Source organism: Ovis aries, chromosome 2 (assembly GCF_016772045.2).
Source record: "Ovis aries strain OAR_USU_Benz2616 breed Rambouillet chromosome 2, ARS-UI_Ramb_v3.0, whole genome shotgun sequence".
In the NCBI taxonomy this organism is placed as follows: Eukaryota; Metazoa; Chordata; class Mammalia; order Artiodactyla; family Bovidae; genus Ovis; species Ovis aries.
The window spans coordinates 219,954,542-219,973,540 of NC_056055.1; the positions used below are offsets into that span (position 1 = coordinate 219,954,542).

The 18,999-nt window shown below is 53.7% G+C and overlaps 1 protein-coding gene across 14 annotated transcripts in view; it reads right to left on the reverse strand.

Moving 5' to 3' along the window:
* Positions 1-18,999, reverse strand: part of TNS1 (tensin 1) — a 244,980-nt gene that overhangs the window by 38,435 nt on the left and 187,546 nt on the right. For 7 of the 14 annotated variants that reach the window (XM_060411268.1, XM_060411266.1, XM_060411267.1 and 4 more), the window contains 3 exons: positions 10,637-12,247; positions 4,250-4,336; positions 2,831-2,950 (listed from right to left, as the gene is read on the reverse strand). In XM_060411268.1, coding sequence (XP_060267251.1) covers positions 2,831-2,950; positions 4,250-4,336; positions 10,637-12,247 — 1,818 coding nt within the window. The remainder of the gene's footprint in view (positions 1-2,830; positions 2,951-4,249; positions 4,337-10,636; positions 12,248-18,999) is intronic. The other 7 variants (XM_042244214.1, XM_042244212.1, XM_042244211.1 and 4 more) reach the window with 2 other exon arrangements.

Below are 18,999 nucleotides of genomic sequence, written 5' to 3' on the forward strand. Positions count from 1 at the left end.
TACTCCCTTGGGGCCCAGAGGCCATGACCCAGCCTGAGGGTGGGCCCCTCATCCTCACTACCCTGAAGAAGGAAATTCCAGCCCTGCCTCCGCCATCACCCGAGAGGGCAGGCGAGGTAAAGAGAGGTGCTGGGACTTATCAGAGGTCTCATGAGACCCTGGCTACACCAGCCTCAGGCCAGCGCTTGTGGGCAGACCCACCACCCCGTGGCACACACGCTCACGCACACGCAGACTGCCTCAGCAACAAGCCAGCACAGCCAAGCAGAAATCACCCTCGATCAGACTGAATCGTCATCTACCCTTCACAGGGGGGTCTGCATGGCCCCAAGAATCCCTAGCTCTGGCCTGGCACCGCCACTGAGGCCACTATGAAAAGCACAGGCTGAGAAGCCTAGCTACTCGTCATGAACAGCAGGCTGCCAGCTGCCAAGTCTAGGGATGGGTGCACACATCTCACACACACACACACACAAACACACACACAGTCACTCCAAGACGTGCATTCAGACCAGCCCATAACTAGGAGCCTCGTCTGGAGAGCACTTGCAGATGTAGAAGGTCCCCTGTTGGGGTGGTGTCCTGAGTTTCCACGGCCAGCTCTTCATTCATCAGAGGCAACCTGCCTACCAGCTCAACCAAGAGAAAAAAAAGCCCCGAGTAAAGACTGTAAACCAGGCTCACAAACCGCCTTACTTAAAACAATTAAGCCCCTTGCCTCAAAGGGCCCTTATTCGCAGAAGAGAAAAGTAGGGGTCGCACCGTCCTAACCAGGGGCTGCTATGAGGATCAACCCGGATGGAAGACAGGGCACACCTCTGAAGGGCTGGGCAGGGCCCACTCAGGGATCCTAGGGCAACCCCAGGCTCTCAGCCCTCAGAGAATTGGGGTGGGGGTGCGGGGGTGGTCCCCTACCCTCGCTCACACTTCCCCCACCTCCTCCAAGCCCCCTTCCCTGTCAAGCCTCCCTGAGCAGCTTGGTCCAGAGCTACCGCTGGTTTCATTCCTGGCAAAAACATTAGAGAGAAACAGACGTAGCCATTGATTTTCTAATAATAATTGTGACAAAGGAGGCGCGTTCGGAAAAGGCTCCCAGGGGTTTGGAACTAAGCTCAGCCCCAAGGTTAAAAGAAACGCATTAGGGCTGCACCGAGTTCCGGCTCGCCCAGCCCCGCTGCCTCCCTCGGCCAGAGCCCGTGTCTTTGCAAGGGGCGGCTGATGTCCTTGTTTGGGGATCTGATGTCTGCCCTTGAAAAACGGGTCTGCTTTAACTCAGGGCCCTGTCTCTCCTGGAGGGACACGGAACATTCTCCTGGACGCACTCAGAACATGAGCTCCACGTTCAAGGGCTGCAGAGTGTTGCAGTGGCCCAGAGAGGAGGCTAGACCACTGCGGAGAGGGGAAGCTTCCAGGCCATGGAGGGTGAGAGGTCTAGCCCAAGGCGGTCACCACTTGAGGGCAATCCCACCTCTTCTTCAAGCCCCCTCTCCACCACCACCAGAGTGGGACCAGCTCTGTCCGGAGGCAGGGGGATGGACAGGCGGCCATCCAAAGCATAGGGTCCTGCAGGGCACAGCCCCCCTCTGCAGAAGAGGGAAGCCCCGCATTCCACTCCCACGGGGACAGACCCTCTCCCGCGGAGCACCCCCCGCAGCCCCAGTGGCCAGCCCCGGGCCTCTCGAATTCTCTGAACACAGTGTGCCACTGTTGTCCGCCTTGGCAGGCCCAGATCTGCCCCCCAAGTGCCAGGAGAGCCATATTCCCTCTCTCTTGTCCCTCTCTACAGGAGGGGAGACGGGCCATGGCCGCGGGGAGAGAAGAGAGCCCCATTGTTCCTCAGCCAAGCTGGGACGTCTGGACACAAGCTGACAGCTTGTGTCAGGGGAGAACACCCCCCCTCACGTCCCAGAGACTGACGGGTAATAAAAATAGCCCCACTCTTTCCCACCAGCCTCCTCTCCGCCCAGCACATCCCCCCACCCTCACCTCAGGACTTTCTCAGCCTCCTGGCCCCAGGCCTGCTCTCAGGGCCTCTGTCTAGTGCCCCACTCCCTGCATACACACAGGCATGTGCGTGCATGCGTGCACACGCGCGCACACACGCACACACACACACACACGTGGGCACACACAGCCTGAGCCTGGCAGCAACAGCGGTGGGTCACAGTCATCCTCAGAACCTCCACAGTCAGCCCTTCCTCAGCAGACCAGGGACCAGAAGAAGTTTATGAAGGAAGTGGGGGGAAGACAGGCAGCCCAGGGACTCTGTAAAGTCTTCCCAGCAAAGCTGGTGAGCCCAGCCTTCTCAGCCCAGCAGCACAGAGCAGCAGCCAGAAAGCGGTCTTTAGAGTAGTTAACACACTACACGAGAAGCCATGTGTCGTCCTCCAAGGGCTGCTCGCACACTCTGGGCATCACGCCTTCTCTGGAGGATAGCAGTCCTCCTGGAGGGCAGCGGTCACCACAGCCCGGGGCCTCTACCTTGGCCACCAGACCTGAAGAGCAAGGCACAGGGCGCTGGAGCAGCCCCATCTCCCGGGGCCCTCATTGCTCCCCCAGGATGGTGCTGTGCTCAGGGGACAGCCGGCTCCAAGGCTCCCCTAAAGTGGCCTGGACCTGAGGTCAAGAATCTCCATCACACACATACACACACACACACACACACACACAATTCTAGAGGCTGTCGCCCTAACACGCATCAATACACCTGATTCATAGCCACAGCATGGCTGCCCACCACCCCAGCGCCCAGGGACAAATGTCCTTGTGCCAGGCTTCGTCACATGCCTCCTCTACAACCCCCAGACTGGCCACTTCCACTCTCACAGACCCAGCTCTTCTCTCCAGCCTTCCATTTTCCAAAAGACTGGATTCCTCAGCTCCAGGCGGCAGGGCTGGGTGTCCGACAGCTTGCCTGGGGCTCCGGAAGCGAGGGGATCCGGGAGGCCACCTGCTGGGGCCAGGGCACCAGAAAGCCACACGGCAATCACACTAGCTAACAGCCCCAGGGCAAGCCATGCCAGCTCCCCTCAGGACAGGCCCACCCCCAGAACTCCCCCAAACCCCAGGCCCAGCAGGACACTGCACTCCCCACCACTGGGCCGAGAAGAAGGTGGAGGGACAGAAGAGGAGGCGGACAGGGAGCTATTCTGCTAAAGCCATCTCCCGACTGTCCATGGACTGGGAGAAGGAGGGCCCTGAAAGCACCGGCTATTGCCACTGGAAGTCAACAGCCCCTTCACCCCCTCAGCCTTTTCCCAGGGCTGCTTAAGGCCACGGCATGGGGTAAACCCGTGCACACCGTCTTCTCCCTGACCTGGGCTTCTGGCTTCCAACGAGCTGGGATGGGATAAGGGGATTCCCTCCCCAGAACTAAAAGCCTAAGGGCTTAGATGTCCAGCTGGGGCAGAGGATGCCAGTGGACCACATCACTCTAAAATAGAGCAGCGTGACTCTGGATGGAAGGGCCACCATACTGGAGCACATCAAGTCACCAAGCTAAAGGCACATAGCCAGGCTACGACCCTCCATTTGCCACGCTGGGAGGGTGAGCTCTGAGCAATTCAGAGACTTGCCCGGGAGTGTCACAGAAGTGGTCACAGGCAGAGCCAGGACCACGCCCGGGGCTTCTGACTCTTGGCCATGGGTCCTGGGGTCAGAGATTCAGGATGAGTCGGAGGGGGGTGCCCTGCCCCACCGAGTGCTGTACTCCAGAATAGACAGAGCAGCAGGCGCCGGGGCACCACTCTGTGTCTTGCGCCTACTGGTCCATACTGAGCATGGCCTGGCTCCTGCCGAGGCTCTGGCCAGGACAGCCCGGGTGAGCTAAGGGCCAACGCAGCTGGAGGGCTGGGCTGTCAGAACCCTCACTGAGCGCCTTTGTTGCAACGACCTGCATGCCCACAAGCAGCCTGAAAGTTGGTCCAGTCACCCCAGACTCTTTTCCCAGCAGGGAAGGCCAAGGCTGGAAGCATCAGGCTGTGTCCATGCAGAAGTGGGAGCACTCACTCATGCAGAGAGGAGGGAGGGAGAAGGCAGCAAGGACAGAGGTGGGAGGCAGTGAGAAAAGAAGCCGGGGCAAAGAGAAGAAAGAGACGGAAAGGAGAGAACAGAAGAGGGAAAGGAGGGAAAATGAGGGGGAGATGGGAAATGAGGAGGTGGAAGAAAGTGGGCAAAGTCTGGAAGGGAAGAGAGAGAAAAGGGGAGCGAGGGTGAGTCATAAAAGGAGGGGAGAGGGAGAGGAACCAACCAGAGAGAGAGGAAGATCGGAGCCGGTGGAGAGGAGGGTGCCAGGAGCTGACTGTCCGCCCAGTGCCCTGCAGCCTGGCATTGTACGCTGCCCACCCCCACCCCGGGGAGCCGGCAGGGGGGAGGCAAGCAGCGTGGGGGTGGGGGGCGGGGATGAGGGAGGCAGGAAGAGGAGGACACCAGGCAAGGAAGGAAACACGCCCGCGGCACGGGGGACAGATGGACACGGGACACACGAAGAACGCCAGGGACAAGGCATTTAACAAGACGAAAACAAAACAAAAACAAAGAAAAAATCAACATTAGTTGGTGTTCTGAGTCTAGAATCTGGCCACACACTTGAGGGAGGTGGGCAGGGTGTCAGACAAGAAGAGAGGGTGGATCCGGGGTCTCACTTCTCCGAAGGACAGGTGGACGTTCGGAGGTCCAGTAGGACACCACTCACCTCTCTTTCCTAACCCCAGCGTGGAGCAGGAAGCTGCCAGCCTGGGACCAGGAGATTTCAATCCTTTGGCTCCACATCTCACCCACCCTCACGGTCAGCACGTCCCCGTTCCAGGACCTCTCTCTGCTCATGGTCATCTCCCCGCCCCTGGATTAATCAGTGACCCTTCCAGTCTCAGCCCAAGGGTCATCTCCCCAGGCATCAGGGCATTCCTCGGCCCTTTATTCTTCCATCACACCCTCCTTAGTAATCCTCTTCCATGGGGGCCACTTAGGAACCACTTCAAGTCCTGCCCCGGACTACTGGGGACCACTGAAAAGTCCTTAAGATGCGCCTGCCTGGATGCACTGTAAGGACCTGGGATGTCTTTTTCTTCAACCCAGCTGACTCCAATCCGTCTCACACCCCAGGGGCTGCACAGTGGCCAGTCTCACTTCTTTCTGGCTTCCAGAGAGCCATACCTTTTGAGTTTTCTCTACTTCAAAAGCTGCTCCACATCAGTTTGTTTGTTTGTATTTACTGGTTCCTCTTCATGTCTCAAAGCTCCAGAACTCAATCCTAGGACCTCCCCTCTGTCTGTGCTCACCCCCCTCAGTAAGACCATGCAGTTTCTTACTTCACATGACATCACAGACTGATATCGCCCACATTCCTAAGCTCCCATCTCTCCCCCATAAACTCCCGACTCATACATCCAGCCATCTTAAACACTTCATGGGCATCTCAGACGTAACGTGGCCCAAGCCACACTTCTGATATCACCTCTAAGACTGCTCTTCCCACATTCTTCTCCATCTTAAAGAAGAGCAACTCCTTCCTTTAGTTGCTCAAGGAGAAACCGTGACTTTTCCTTCTCTCAGGAAACTTTGCACTCGCTATTTCCTCTGGCACATTCCCTCCCTACCCAACAAAGGTTTTCCCCTGACCATCCAACTATCCCACCACCACCCTTTACCCTTCACTGGCACTTCACTGCTTTATCTCTATGGCCCTTATCATCCATCTGATTGTATGTGTATTTGCTTACTGGTTTATTGTCCATGTCTACCTCTTAAAAAAAACCTTTATCTTTTTTGTTTACCACCATTTCTCCTGAGACTACCTAGGCGAACATGTAGCGCAGACAAGGGGCACATGTTGAGTGAATGACAGAATGGGCCTTGATCTTCTCTCCTTTTCCCATGATGACATATCAGAACTGAGTTCTTAATTCAAGCTCTCAAAAGTTGACACCAATATTCCACTGCATCTGTATCCATTCTCTATTCTTATTTCATGAAGAGGTACCTTCCCTCCTCAGCTCAGATGTGTGCTCAATTGTATCTGACTCTTTTCAATCCCGTGGGCTGTAGCCCATCAGGCTCCTCTATCCACAGAATTCTCCAGGCAAGAATACTGGGGTGGGTTGCCATTTCCTACTCCAGAGGATCTTCCTGACCCAGAGAGCCAACCCGCGTCTCTTGCATCTCCTGCATTGGCAGGCAGATTCTTTACCAATTGTGCCACCTGGGAAACCCCTACCTTACCGCCTGGTTGAGCCTAAATTATCTACCCAGGGATCTACTCCTAAGCCTACCCCCTCCTTATCTCCAAAGAGACCTGTTCTATCAGTTTCCTTCTCTCTCTTGTATCTTTCTCTTCTCACTCTTCCCCCCATACCCAACCTCTCTCTCTTCCACCTCTGAAAACTCTCATGGCTCCTATCTTCACACAAAGAAGCTCTCAGTATCTCGACACCCGCTTTAGCTACCACCCTCTTCCCTTTTATCACAAAACCGTTCAAAAGAATGGATGATGCGCTGTCTGCACTCTCTCCTCTCACTCCTCAGTCCCTCGGTCTGGCTTCCGTCACCACCACTCTACTGAAAATATGCCTCCGAAAACCCCCGAGGCCACCTAACTGGCAAGCCCGGTGAATTTCCCCGAGTCTTCCTCTTGGTGATCACCCCACAGTGACGCTGCTGGCCTCCTGGGACCCCTCTACTATTCTGACTTCTATGATGACCCACTGTCTCAGGGCCTTCTCCTGGCCCAGAACATTCGTTCTCCAGGCCCTGCATGGCTTCCATTCCCTCACGGCCATTTCATTCTAAGCCCTTTTCTCTCCACGCCGTCTGATATATAAAGATTTCATCCATGCCCAAAGCTTTAACCTTCATCTTTGCAAGGATGACTCCCAAATCTATAGCTCTTTCCACTCTCTCAGGTCCAATTCCAGATGTCCGACTGCCTTTCATCTCTCTCTATCTGGAGCCTCCACTGTCACTCAAATTCAACATAACTAATACTGAGATCTTCATCTTACACCAAACTGCTCCTCCTCCTAACTTCTGGCTTGTTAATGGAACACTCATTCTGTTTCTATCTATGGAGCCTCAGAATTATCTTTGATATCTCCCTCCTCTTCACTTACTATACCCAATCAACTTGTAAATGCGTTGGTTCTCGTCCCACTAGAGCATCCCTGCCCCCATCTCTTCTTTTTCATTTCCATGGTCAGCACCCTAATTCAGTCCCCATGACCCAGGTTAGCCAATAAGCTCCTAGCATCTCCCAGCTCAAAGTCTCTCCCCTTTTGTATCCTTCCTCCCCAGACCCACCAAATACATCTTCCTAAACTACAGTTCTGATCATGGCATCCTTTCCTAAAACACAGTAATGGCTTCCTTCACTTCCACTAGCTAAGATTCAAGCTTCTCCGTCTGGCATTTAAAACCAACCAGACGCAAGCCCCAGGCTCCTTTCTTCACTCTCTATTACACAGCCTATCTGCTCTCGGCCCACTCCATTCTTCAAACACATCCTATGCCTTCCTAGCTTCATCATGAGCCTTCCCTTTCCAATAATCTCACCCATTTCAAACTCCTATCTTCCAAGGCTCTGTTTAAAATATATACTCAACACAGAGCCACCCCAGTCTCTCTAGCTGATAGTGATCTTTCTTTTTTCTTCATTCCCACAGAACTTTTCTTCATATTTCTCTTATTACAAAGAACTTCATTTTAAAGGTCTAGTTCTTTTTCCCCTTACTAAACTCTAGACTCCTTAAGGATAAGATCCACATCTGATTTCCAACATGCATTGAAATCTCTACCTTTAGAGACACCTGAGACCAGTCCAGGCACAGAATCAGGATCGTATGAAAACTTGATTGGACTCAACAACTCTGACTCTTATTTCTTTTTCGTGTCTTATTGCACTGGCTAGGATAGCCAATACAATGTTAAATGATCGCGGTGATAACAATCATGTTTATTTTATCCCTGGTGTAATGGGAATGCTTCTAATGTTTCACAAGAAAGTGTGATATGTGCTTCAGGTTTCTGGTATCTACTCTTTATCAAGTTAAGAAAACTACTCTGACATTCTCTGAGAGCTAAGCTGAAATAATACATAAGTAGTAGTTGGATCACAGTGGCATGAACCAAGGACACAGAACTGAAGTACAGAGGACAGCCAAGGAGGAAAAGGCAGACCTGAGGGTGAAAGGCCAGAAGAAACTAGATCATATTCATGACCATATAGAGGCTCTCCTCAGATCTGAGCTCCCTAGGTTACTCATGTTGAAGCTTATATTCCAGCTCCTTGCAGAAGAATACAGAATGAGAAGAAAGAGGTAGTGCTGAAAGTCTATCCTTTGGCTCCTAGACTGTTTTACAACTTAATCCTGCTGGTGCATCTTTATCTACAACAAGCACTGCAGATATCCTGAAGGGCTACTGAAGATGTTGTGCAAGCAAGATCTGCTGACATAAGAAATACTGGTCATGAGAGGGCATAGACCAAAGAGAACTTCTGAAGCCCTAGGGACCAAATATAACTGTCCCTTCTATACATCTTAGCCCTTCTCCTGATGGAGTCACTCAGAGCTGGTGGAGGAGATGACAGCAGGGTTGGGACACAGATACTGTGCCAGTAATATCCCTCCATCCTGATGACTTCTTGGCAGCCAGAACCTGAGCAGCTACAGGATATGGAGGTTGAGAGGCAAGACCTCAGAAACTTGTAGGAGAGAAAACGCTGAGCGGAGAGCCACTGTAAGATGGACATCTTTCTGGGGCCATTAAAGTATGGCTTCCTCTTGAGCTACACGGAAGGGTTCTGGGAGGGGGAGGAAATTCATCCTGCTCTCTTTAGATACCTCATACTTCTCTTCTTCTATTATAAATAACTTCATTTTAAAGTTCTAGTTCTTTTTTCCGCTTACTAAACTCTAGACTCCTTAAGGATAAGATCCACATCTGATTTCCAAAATGCATTGAAATCTCTACCTCTAGAGACACCTGAGACTAGTCCAGTCGCAGAATCAGGGTAAATTTCTTTGGATACTGCCCATCATTAGACTAACATGTCACTATTCCTCAGGCCACCACCCCAACTCTGTAAAATACTGAGAGACCCATTCTTTTCCCGTCAACAAAACCAGGAATAAAATGGTTTCTTCTGACAAGCCAAGTATTCTTTATCTCACTGGCCCAGATGTGGACAAAAATAGAAGATGGCAGTCCCTTGGAGACCACCTCATGGAGCATTTTGCCCCTCAGATTATAGAGCTACTCATCTTATCCTTTCACCCTTGGTTAAAGCTGATGATGTGTTGCTAAACCAAATCTCCAGGGAAGGTGAAGCCCTTGATTGCCAATTTCCATAGTGTGAATACTGCCATTATGGCCAACTTCCAGTTACCCATAGTTGAACTGGGGGCTGTGTTCTGCTCTGAAGTACAGAAGCAGGACATCCATGTCCCCACACCAGATCCTGGACTCAGCCTCAAAGCCAACTGGCCTGGCCCCAGCTCCCTCCCTAAACCAACTGTCTGTCCCCAAGAAGGGCGTCTCCCTCCTTGCAGCTGGCGTGGTGACTCAGCTTCCCCTAAATTTAGGAAAAGGGACAGAAGGCAGACTCAGCTGCCCAGGCTCCTCTTCTGACCTCCTTCCACCCTGTCATCTGAGGGGCTTGGCACAAGGTCCCCCTCACCCCAGGCTCTGGTCTACCCCTGCCTGGGCTTCACCCCTACAACAAAGCCAGCTCATAGGATTTCCCACCCAGTTTAGCTATCCCCATGGAATGGCTATAGGCTTAGGGCAAAGTGAAGGTAGGGAGTCCTTCCTGTTCCTTGCAACATGGCCTGGACACTCTGCCGTTTCTTGCCTTTATCTCCCCAGTAAACCTGTCTGGTTGCCCCACTCTCTTTCCTCCCTTCAGAAAGATAAGTCCATTCGCTGGTAGGAAAGAAAGATCTGTTTCTCAGTGCCTGCTCCCCATACAGAGCTGGTCCTAAAGCAAGGACTAGCAGGATAGCTAAACAAGGCTGATCTTGGCCTCCTTGGAGACATAAATATCCTGAGAGGACCCACTAGGGTTAAACACTCAGATAGGGTCCAAGGGCTTTGGGGCACCCTCTCAGACATTGTTATGTCTCTGGGAGGGCCAAAAAAGGAACTGGAGTCCACAGAGGCCTCCCTTCAACCTTCTCCACTGCAGGTAGCTACAGAGAGCATCTCATCTCTGCCTAGAAAAATCTGTACTCCAGTCCCAGAGTCACCATCTCCAGGAAGCTTTCCCTGATTGTCTAGGTGGTAAGCCTTACTTTCCCAGGCTCTGGGGCTTTGGTCCCCATCTCTGTTGTAGCACACACTGCACTCTGTTAGAATAATCTGTCTGTGTACCTCTTTCCTCACTAGATTGAAAACTCCTGAGACACTGATCTTTGAACCACAAGGCCTGGCTTGTGGTTCAGGCACAGAATGCAGGAAGGGATGGGTGGCACATAGGTTCCTAAAAGCCTCTTCCCCAAGCCAAAATGGCACTCACTGAGGCATGATGGTTGTGCCTGTATGATGGCTGTGCCTCCCCCTAGCAAAGCCAACCAAGACCAAAGAGGGAAGTTGTGGAGGGAATAAAGAGGGGATACCCAGCACTCACAGCCCCTGAGGCTCTTACCTGCCACCCGGTGGGCCACCAGCCCCTCCAAGTTCAGTGGTTGCTCCTCTGGAGTTCGGGATGGGTCTGAAGTCACCTCCTTTGGTGGGAGCTGAGGCTGAGTAGTGAGGCCAGGGAGAGAGGCTGGGGGCTGCTGAGGCCCCAGAGAGCTCTGGGTGGTTGGAAGGAAGGCAGGTGAGGAGGAGGTGGTCAGGCTCTTTGGATGGTAACTCTGGTTGGGCCCAGTCGGACACGGCTGATAATCATAAGGTGAGTAAGGCCTGCCAGTGGGAACGGACTCCAGGGAGGCCCGGGGGGCTGGCTCAGGGGTTCCCAAGGAATGCCCACTGGGGATGTAGCCAGATCTGGATTGGGTCAGCGGGTGGGACTGGCAGGAGGAGCCAGAGAAGGGCTGGGAAGAGAGCGGAGAAGCCCCTGGCCAGGCCCCAGGCACGCTCTGGGACTTGTGTAGGGGGGCTCCCGCCGTGGCTGGTTCCAAATCAAGCATCAGCATGTTGAGGGCTTCGATGGACTGCTCGATCTCCTGCTGGGAGGCTGCGCGCGGGAACTCGGGGAGGCCAGACATGGAGGGCTCCGCTAGTGGCTGGGGGCTGGGCCTGCTGAGCCCAAGGCTCTCCAAGTGGGCTCTTTCCTGTTGGCGAGGAGGTGGGCGAGGCTGCTGCTGCTGCTGCTGCTGCTGCTGCTGCTGCTGCTGCTGCTGCTGCTGCTGCTGCTGCCAGGAATTCAGGCCCCTCTGCACAGCCTCCCGGCTGCTCCCACCACGGGCTGGAGCCGGGGGCAGCTGGGGCTCCGTTTCGGGAAAGGACTGAGAGCGAAACACACCACTGGCGTCATGGCCATAGCGGAAGGTGGCCGCTGACTGTGGCCAGGCTGGGTGGGGTCCCTCCCGCTGGCAGCCAGCTAAACCCTCCTGTGCGGAGTAGGAGGGTCTCATGGGGGCTGTGTGCCCAGCCTGGGCAGGCACTGCCCGGCTGGCAGACTCATAGGGGTAACCCCCGCCGTTGACCATAGGTTCCGTGGGGTAGGGCTTGTCCAGGCCATTGGTCAGTGGGGAGAGGGCCTCTGGGTAGCCACCCTCACTGGTGTTGGTGACTCCATCCAGGGAGGACAGGGTGCCCATGCTGCCCACGCTGTGCCCATCCTGGTTGGGCAGCTCATCGTCCAGGATGTCCGTCTCCCGCTCGGACGCTAAGGCCCCGCCGTTGACGTGAACCTGGGCTGGGACGATGTGGCGGCCAGAGGAAGGCGCAGCAGGGCCTCCCACTGGGCGGGACCGGAGATGCTGAGGGTGGTACATGGCGCCTTGCTTCTCCCGCTCCAAGCCGAAGCCACTGAGCAGGCGGTCCAGCTCACGCTTCTCCTCGGGACTCAGGGCAGCAGGGGCACTGGCGGGGCCAGGGGCAGGCTCATCAGTCTTGTCTGTCTTGGTGGAGGCTGTGGAGTTGCCTGAGTCGCTGCTCACGGAGAGGGTGTGCTCCACGTGATTGGGGGTGGCTGGCAGCACAGGCCGCGTGGTGCTGACAGCCCCGGTGCTGCCGTGCAAGGAGTCCTTCTTCTTCACCTTGGCATACAGGCTCCCGTCCAGGGGCCCCTGGGTGTGGCCCACAACCTCTACAAGAGAGGGACCGGAGGAGAGACAGCGAGCAGACATCAGTGGGAGGTGGGACATCCTCCATTCCCCCAAGGAAAGCATCTGAGAGCTTCCCTTCCCTGGATCCCCAAAGGGAATCCGCTGAGAGCAGAACATACCACTGGGGTCACAGCCATGGTGGGAGGTGCTCCCTCCCGCTGGTAGCCAGCTAAACCCTCCTGTGCGGAGTAGGAGGGTCCCATGGGGGCTGTGTGGCCAGCCTGGGCAGGCACTGCCAAGCTGGCAGACTCATAGGGTTAGCCCCCACCGTGAACCACCTTCAGCATCTCCAAAGGGAATCCTCTCAACCCCCAGAGGTAGAGCCGAAGTGGCAGAAAGGACAAAAGGACCCCTTCCCAAGGCTTCTGAGCAGAGCCTCCCCAGCACCCAGCAGGGCCAGGGCCAGGCAGTGGAGCCCCAAATTGGTCAGGAGACCTGGGGGCAAGATGCCCCAGTTCAAAGCCTGGCTCTGGCACTGCACTCACTTCCCAAAGACCCAGAGGGGCTGGGCCAGGCTGGAGCTCAGTAAAGCCAGCAGGACTGGTGTTAGAGAGAACAGTTTCCCTCTGAATGCCAGGGCCCGTGGGGGTTCTGGAAAGGAGCTTCAGGGGCCAGGAGTAGAGGGAACAGCTTAGGGATGGAGAACACAAAGGCAGAGGTCTTCATCAGGGAGAGGTGACCCCTGTGTCATTTTGTCTGCAGATACTCTGGGGGGCCATGAGCAATACTTTCTCTGAAAGGAAAAAGTGAGCGCTGGGTGGCGGGAGGCCAAAGGGCTGACTCAGGAGCGAAGAACTTCCCCGCCCAGAGGAACTCAGTGATTTCACACCCTGTACAGTCAGCAGCCCAGCTTCCAGCCTTCACACACACACACACACACACACACACACACACACACACACCCCTCCCCTTCCCCCACTCCAAGGCAGGCCCTCAACTGGCAAGAAAAGAAAGCCCCCTCCCAAACACTGCAGAGACTCCAGCCCAGACACCAACAGTCACACACAGAAAACCAGACACAAAGACATCCAGAGACACACACTCCCACCAGAAATCACCCAAATCAAACCCCCAGACACTCCACAGGCACTCATGGAGTACACCAGACAGGCACCCCCAGTCAAAAAGATCAAGCGTGGATACAAACACACAAATGCTAATATTGACAGCTAACATGCAGGGAACACCTTGCTACATTTACACAGACATTCTCTCTAATCCTGTGAATTGGGGCTGTTATGCCTATTTTAAAGATGGAGAAACTGAGACTCGGAAAGGTGAAACCACGTGTTTGCAGACACATAGTACCCGGTAGGGCTTCTCAGGTGGTGCTGGTGGTAAAGAGCCCACCTGGCAGCGCAGGAGGTGTTAGAGATGCCGGTTTGATCCCTGGGTTGGCATGGCAACCCACTCCAGTATTCTTACCTGGAGAATCCCCATGGACAGAGGAGCCTGGTGGCTACAGTCCATGGAGGTGCAAAGAGTCGGACACAACTGAGCAACTAAGCATGCACGCACACAGTACCTGGTAAAGCTGGGATTTTAAGTCAGAACTAATTTAAAATTTAAAATAAAAGTAAATTAAAAGTAAATCAGAACTTTGAAGACCACATAACTTTTTTATTATTCTACGCTGTTATATCTCACACACACACAAACACACCCTTAGGAAAAAACACACAAAAAAGCAGCAAAACCCCAAAATAAGTACTTAAATTTAAAGCCACAAACATTGAAGAAAATACAAGCTCCTACCATGCCCAAGGACTAGCCCTCAGGCCAGAAGTGGCAACCTCTAAAAATAAACACTCATACAGAAGCCCACGGCCAAAAACAAGTGATCAGACGACCACAAAACAGGAACATCCTGATCAACATACACACACACAAACCACAGGCCGACCAAATGACGTCACCCAAGCACTAGCACTAAGATGCTCGATGAGGCCCATCGTGCACACACACCCCCTGGGGGCTGGAGGCGCTGCCCGTTCACGTAACTCCAGAAGCATCTCTCTGCCCCCAGTTCTCCCTGGGGCTTTGGGACCTCAGCCAGCAGCAGACCCCAAATGATACTGGGCCAGAGTGCTGCCACAGCCGAAGGCTTACAGGGATGGCACTGGTCTGAACTAAAATGGGGTTTCAGCTGAGAAGGTCCGATTCTCCAACAGCCTGCCCCTAATGCTACTGAGACACAGTTGTCCACACATTGCCTCTCCCAACTCGCCTGGCATTATCCCTATTGTTCAGTCGCTAAGTTGTGTCCGACTCTTTGCAACCTCACGGACTGCAGCCTGCCAGGCTCCTCTGTCCAGGCGATTCTCTAGGCAAGAACACTGGAGCAGGTTGCCAGTTCCTCATCCAGAGGGTCTTCCTGATCCAGGGAATGAACTCACATCTCCTGCATTGGCAGGCAGGTTCTTTACCGCTGAGCCACCTGGGAAGCCCTGGATCATCCCTAACCGGGCCGAAATGCAGTTGAGAGGCTGCCCCTCATGCCCTGTCTTTCCAAAGAACCAGGCTCCATGCTACACTCACAAAACAGAGACTCCGCTGGCTGTTTCCAGAGGAGAAAAGCATTACAGACAGAAGGTTCTCATCCACTCATATCTTGGTGGGGAAGGGGTGGGGTGGGGGAGGGTAAGGTTCCCTCAAGAATGGGCCCCTCACACCACTTACTGGGAATCTGAAGAGCTGTCCTTCCTTCTCACCTGAAAGGAAAGCTGCTGGCCCCTTCCTGGGCCCTGGCCCCATTCTGCAGCCCACACTGAGATGATAGAGTATTCCTCCTGGACTAGGGATCTCTTCCTTCCCCCGAACCCCCTAATTTCCCAGGTCCAAACGTACACAGTCCAGGAAGCGGGGAGAGGAGTGAAAGGTAAGGTGTCCCATGGCCTCCCATTTATACTCAGAAGGCAACGAGACTCCCTGCGTGTAAACCAGCGCAGGCCTGAGTGCCTCTTCCTTCCAGGAGAAAGCACACCCATTCCAGCATCTCCCTAGGGTCCACCAAAGAAGAGTTTTTGGCAAGAGAGATAAGAAAGCATCTCCCAAGACAGAAAAGGAAACTCACACTGATCACCGCTACCAGACATCTTGGCCCATTTGGGCCAACCCCTCTCTCCATCGACTTTGAAAATGCCAATATTAAACTTCCCCTGTCCTGTCATTTACCCAGTGTGGGCTACTGTTTGCAGGAACAACAACAGGATAATAACTGCCAGGCCACTGGGGCTTAGTAAGAAAATCGAAGAAGTAGAAGCTGTTTAATTGAATCCTATTTGCTAAGCACAAATGGAAATGTCTATTTCTGTCCTCAAAGAAGGGGCCGGCTGCTCCTGACGCCCAGGGCTGGCAGCACACTCCAGGCTGTTCTACACTTTCAATAGGTGATCTTCCTTTTCAAAATAAGAGAGGACACCCGGGCCCATCCCAGGTCTGTCAGCCCCCGGAGGGGTTCGACTGAAACCCTGGCGTACCACCAGCATGACCCAACGAGGCACGAACACCTGCTGCTCCCATCAGAGATGAAGGAAAGTGCCCGCGTCCCCCGTGCCATACAACACGCTCACCTACCCCCTTCTCCCCATCGACCACGGCCACATTAAGAGCTATTTACCAGGACCACAAGGAGCCGGAACATGTCGGTTTCAATCTATTAAGGCAGGAAGGGCAAAAGAGAGAGGCGGCCAGAGCAAAGGGGAGGAGTGAATAGTTGCGGGGGAGGACAGGGAACTGGAGTGGTAAGGGAGGTTGGCTTCAAGGCTCTTAAGCTAGGAGCCACCAGATGCATCTTCAAGTCCCAGCAGCTGTCATGGGCGTGGCCGACTCAGGTAAAAGCATCTCAGAGGAGAGGGAGTTGGACCTCCAGTGGGAGGGGACAGGGGATCCGGATGGGCCCATGGGTGTTGAGATGGGTGACAATGGAGCAGAAGGGGGAAACACAAGGTATGGGCAGCCCAGAGTGGGGAGATCTCCCAGGTCCCCAGCCCAGACCAGACTGGACTTCCTGCCCGCTTCTCTAGGGAAGTGAAGTCCACAGTCTCTTCCAGGCCCTGCTTGTTTTGTCTGACCACACCTCGCTCTTCCCAGCAGCTGCTCCAAGCCCTGGGCTCCACCCTCAGCGCTGAGCTCGGCTGCACCAAGGGGCCCCTATTCCACGGCAGCCGTAATTCAGATGTGCGTGTCATGCTTCTGGAAAGCTCTGAGGAAAATCCCCAGCTGATCTGGACGTGGGCTACTCCCTACTCCCCAGGCTCCCTCCAGTGAACGGCGGGAGTTCAAGTGGGGCTGGAAGCACAGAACAGGCCAGTCCCCTGGAAAGGAAAGACGCGTCCATCTGTTGTGCTTCAAAAGGAGCAAAAGAAATCAACACAGGACATTAAGGTGATAAAAGCTGGACAGTTGTCTGATTTTCATGTTCTTAAGAATCTCCTCCGAGGATTGTTTAAAAAAAAAAAAAAAAAAGTGGATTCCAGGGCCTTATCTCCAAAGATTTTCACTCATCGATCTAGGGCGGGACCAAGAATCAGCATTTAAACTAGCTCCCTGAGGCTTCTGGGTTACCTCTTGAGTAACCTTGACCCAGGTGGTCAGCGTTTTGAGCCCTGAGGTTAAGGACCTTCGCTTCTCTCACTAATGTCAAGTGGGGAGAGGTCATTTGTTTAGATGTCGGGGCAGACAGGCCAACCAAGAAAAAGAAAGGGTGCCAGCCTAGTAGACTGCAGGAAAGTGATTCAGTGAGGAGAGATCCCCTCTGTGTCCCACAGCAGACCTGCTGTGCACCATGAGTGATTTATTAAGGTCTTCAGGATGGGGCCCTTCATGATAAGAAATCCTTTGGGTCCACATCCAGCAAAAGAACAATTCATTAAAAGACATTACCGAGAGCAGTGATGACCAACCAACGTGGAGGAAAATCAATGTGCTGCCAACAGGAAGGGACATGGTGCCCACCCCAGACACAGGGGTTTAGAGGCAGGCGGGGGCCCCAGCAAGCCGAGAGGACTCTCAGCACTTTAAACGTGGGAATGAGGCATCAAAAACCATGTGTGTCAGGAAGGTAGGTGAGCTCTGACAAACACTGAGGCTTGGCCAGGAGGTAGCCAGGGGAGCCAGTTCTGGGCATGTTAACCCTTTAGCTACAACCTCTTCTCCAGCTATGGGAGAAGGTGGGTCAGGGCTAGGGCTGGGGCTGTTGAGAAGTGGCACGTGAATGCCAGAAGAAGGGTACCAGGGAGGCCAGAGGGATGTGATTCTGTAGAAAAAGCAGAGGAAAAGCAGCCCCTCCCTCCTCACCCCTGCACCAAATACACCCATCACCCAGAAGGATGATTCCCATCTTAATAGCTAACTCAGCCAACTCAACCACTTAAACCATGCGGAGCCTGGCCTCCCAGACCATCAGGTGAAGATTCAGATGCTTACTGGTAAGTCTGCAGAGTGACAAGATTCAGGAACTAAGCACCTTGAGCTGGGCCTGAAACCTCCAGGCACACTAACCTCTCTTGTCTCCATTTCATACCTCTCATCGCCCGCAAAGTAAGGCCCAATCCCCCTCCATCCTCATACATGCAGACCTTTCATCATCTGGCCCCTGCCTGCCTTTTGAAGCCTCATCTTACTGTCCTCGATACTCTGACCATGCCCCACTCTACTCTTACTGTTTCTATGCTCTTTCCCACCTTGTGCCTCGAACATGCTGTCAGCTCTCCTAAAAGTCCCTTCCCTACCCTGCTGCGACAACCGTCAACCTCCCTGGCAAACCTCTTCTTCCTCCTGGAGGCTCAGTTTGAACCTCTCTGGGAAGCCTCCCTCGGCCTTCCCCCTTTCCTACAGTCCTCCAGACCCAGATAAACTTTTTAAATTCCCATTGCCCTGTTCCCATGACCGTAACACTGGTCACACCAGACGGTCACTATTATTGCCCATGTTTGTTTTCCCCACTAAACTCCTTGAGGAAGGCCTTTACCTCTTTCCTTCAATCCTCCAGTACCTAGTTCCCAGACAGTACGATTCATAACGTGGTGTATGTGAAGAGGGCATATAATTCAATGCACAGCTCACATAGCTATACAGAATGGCCCTACAGAGTGCAGGGTCTGGTACACGTTAGAGGCTCCATCACTGCTTCTTGCAGGACATTCATGCTCAGACACTCAGTCCTGTCTGTCACTTTGCGACCCCAGGGACTATAGCCCGCCAGGCTCCTCTGTCCATGGAATTCTCCAGGCAAGAATACTGGAGTGGGTAGCCATTCACTCCCCCAAGGGATCTTTCTGACCCAGAGATTGAACCTGGGTCTCCTGCATTGCAGGCAGATTCTTTACCATCTGAGAAACCAATGCATGACATTAAAGTTTTATATACTCCTGTAAGCCACTGAGATGCTCTTCTTCCACTGCTATCCAGAGAAGTGGAAAATTAGGGATTCAAGGCGGACTCCAAGCTTCCCTGAATGGGAAGAGACACATTGCCGCCAAAATATCATGAGAGGGGTGTTCTACAGAACTGGTAGCATAGGCTGTGCCCATGGAGGTCCCTGCAAATTGGCTGAGCCAGAGCTTCACCCCACAGCATCCCTCACTGGACTCCTCGGTCACACTCCAGCCCTGTCCAGTGGACATTCACTTTCTTAATCAAGAACCCCTGGGGGTATCTGATGAATTACTCCCCAAAAAACACACAAATACAAACTCTGCACATCATTTCAGAGGGCGATGGACACCCCAGA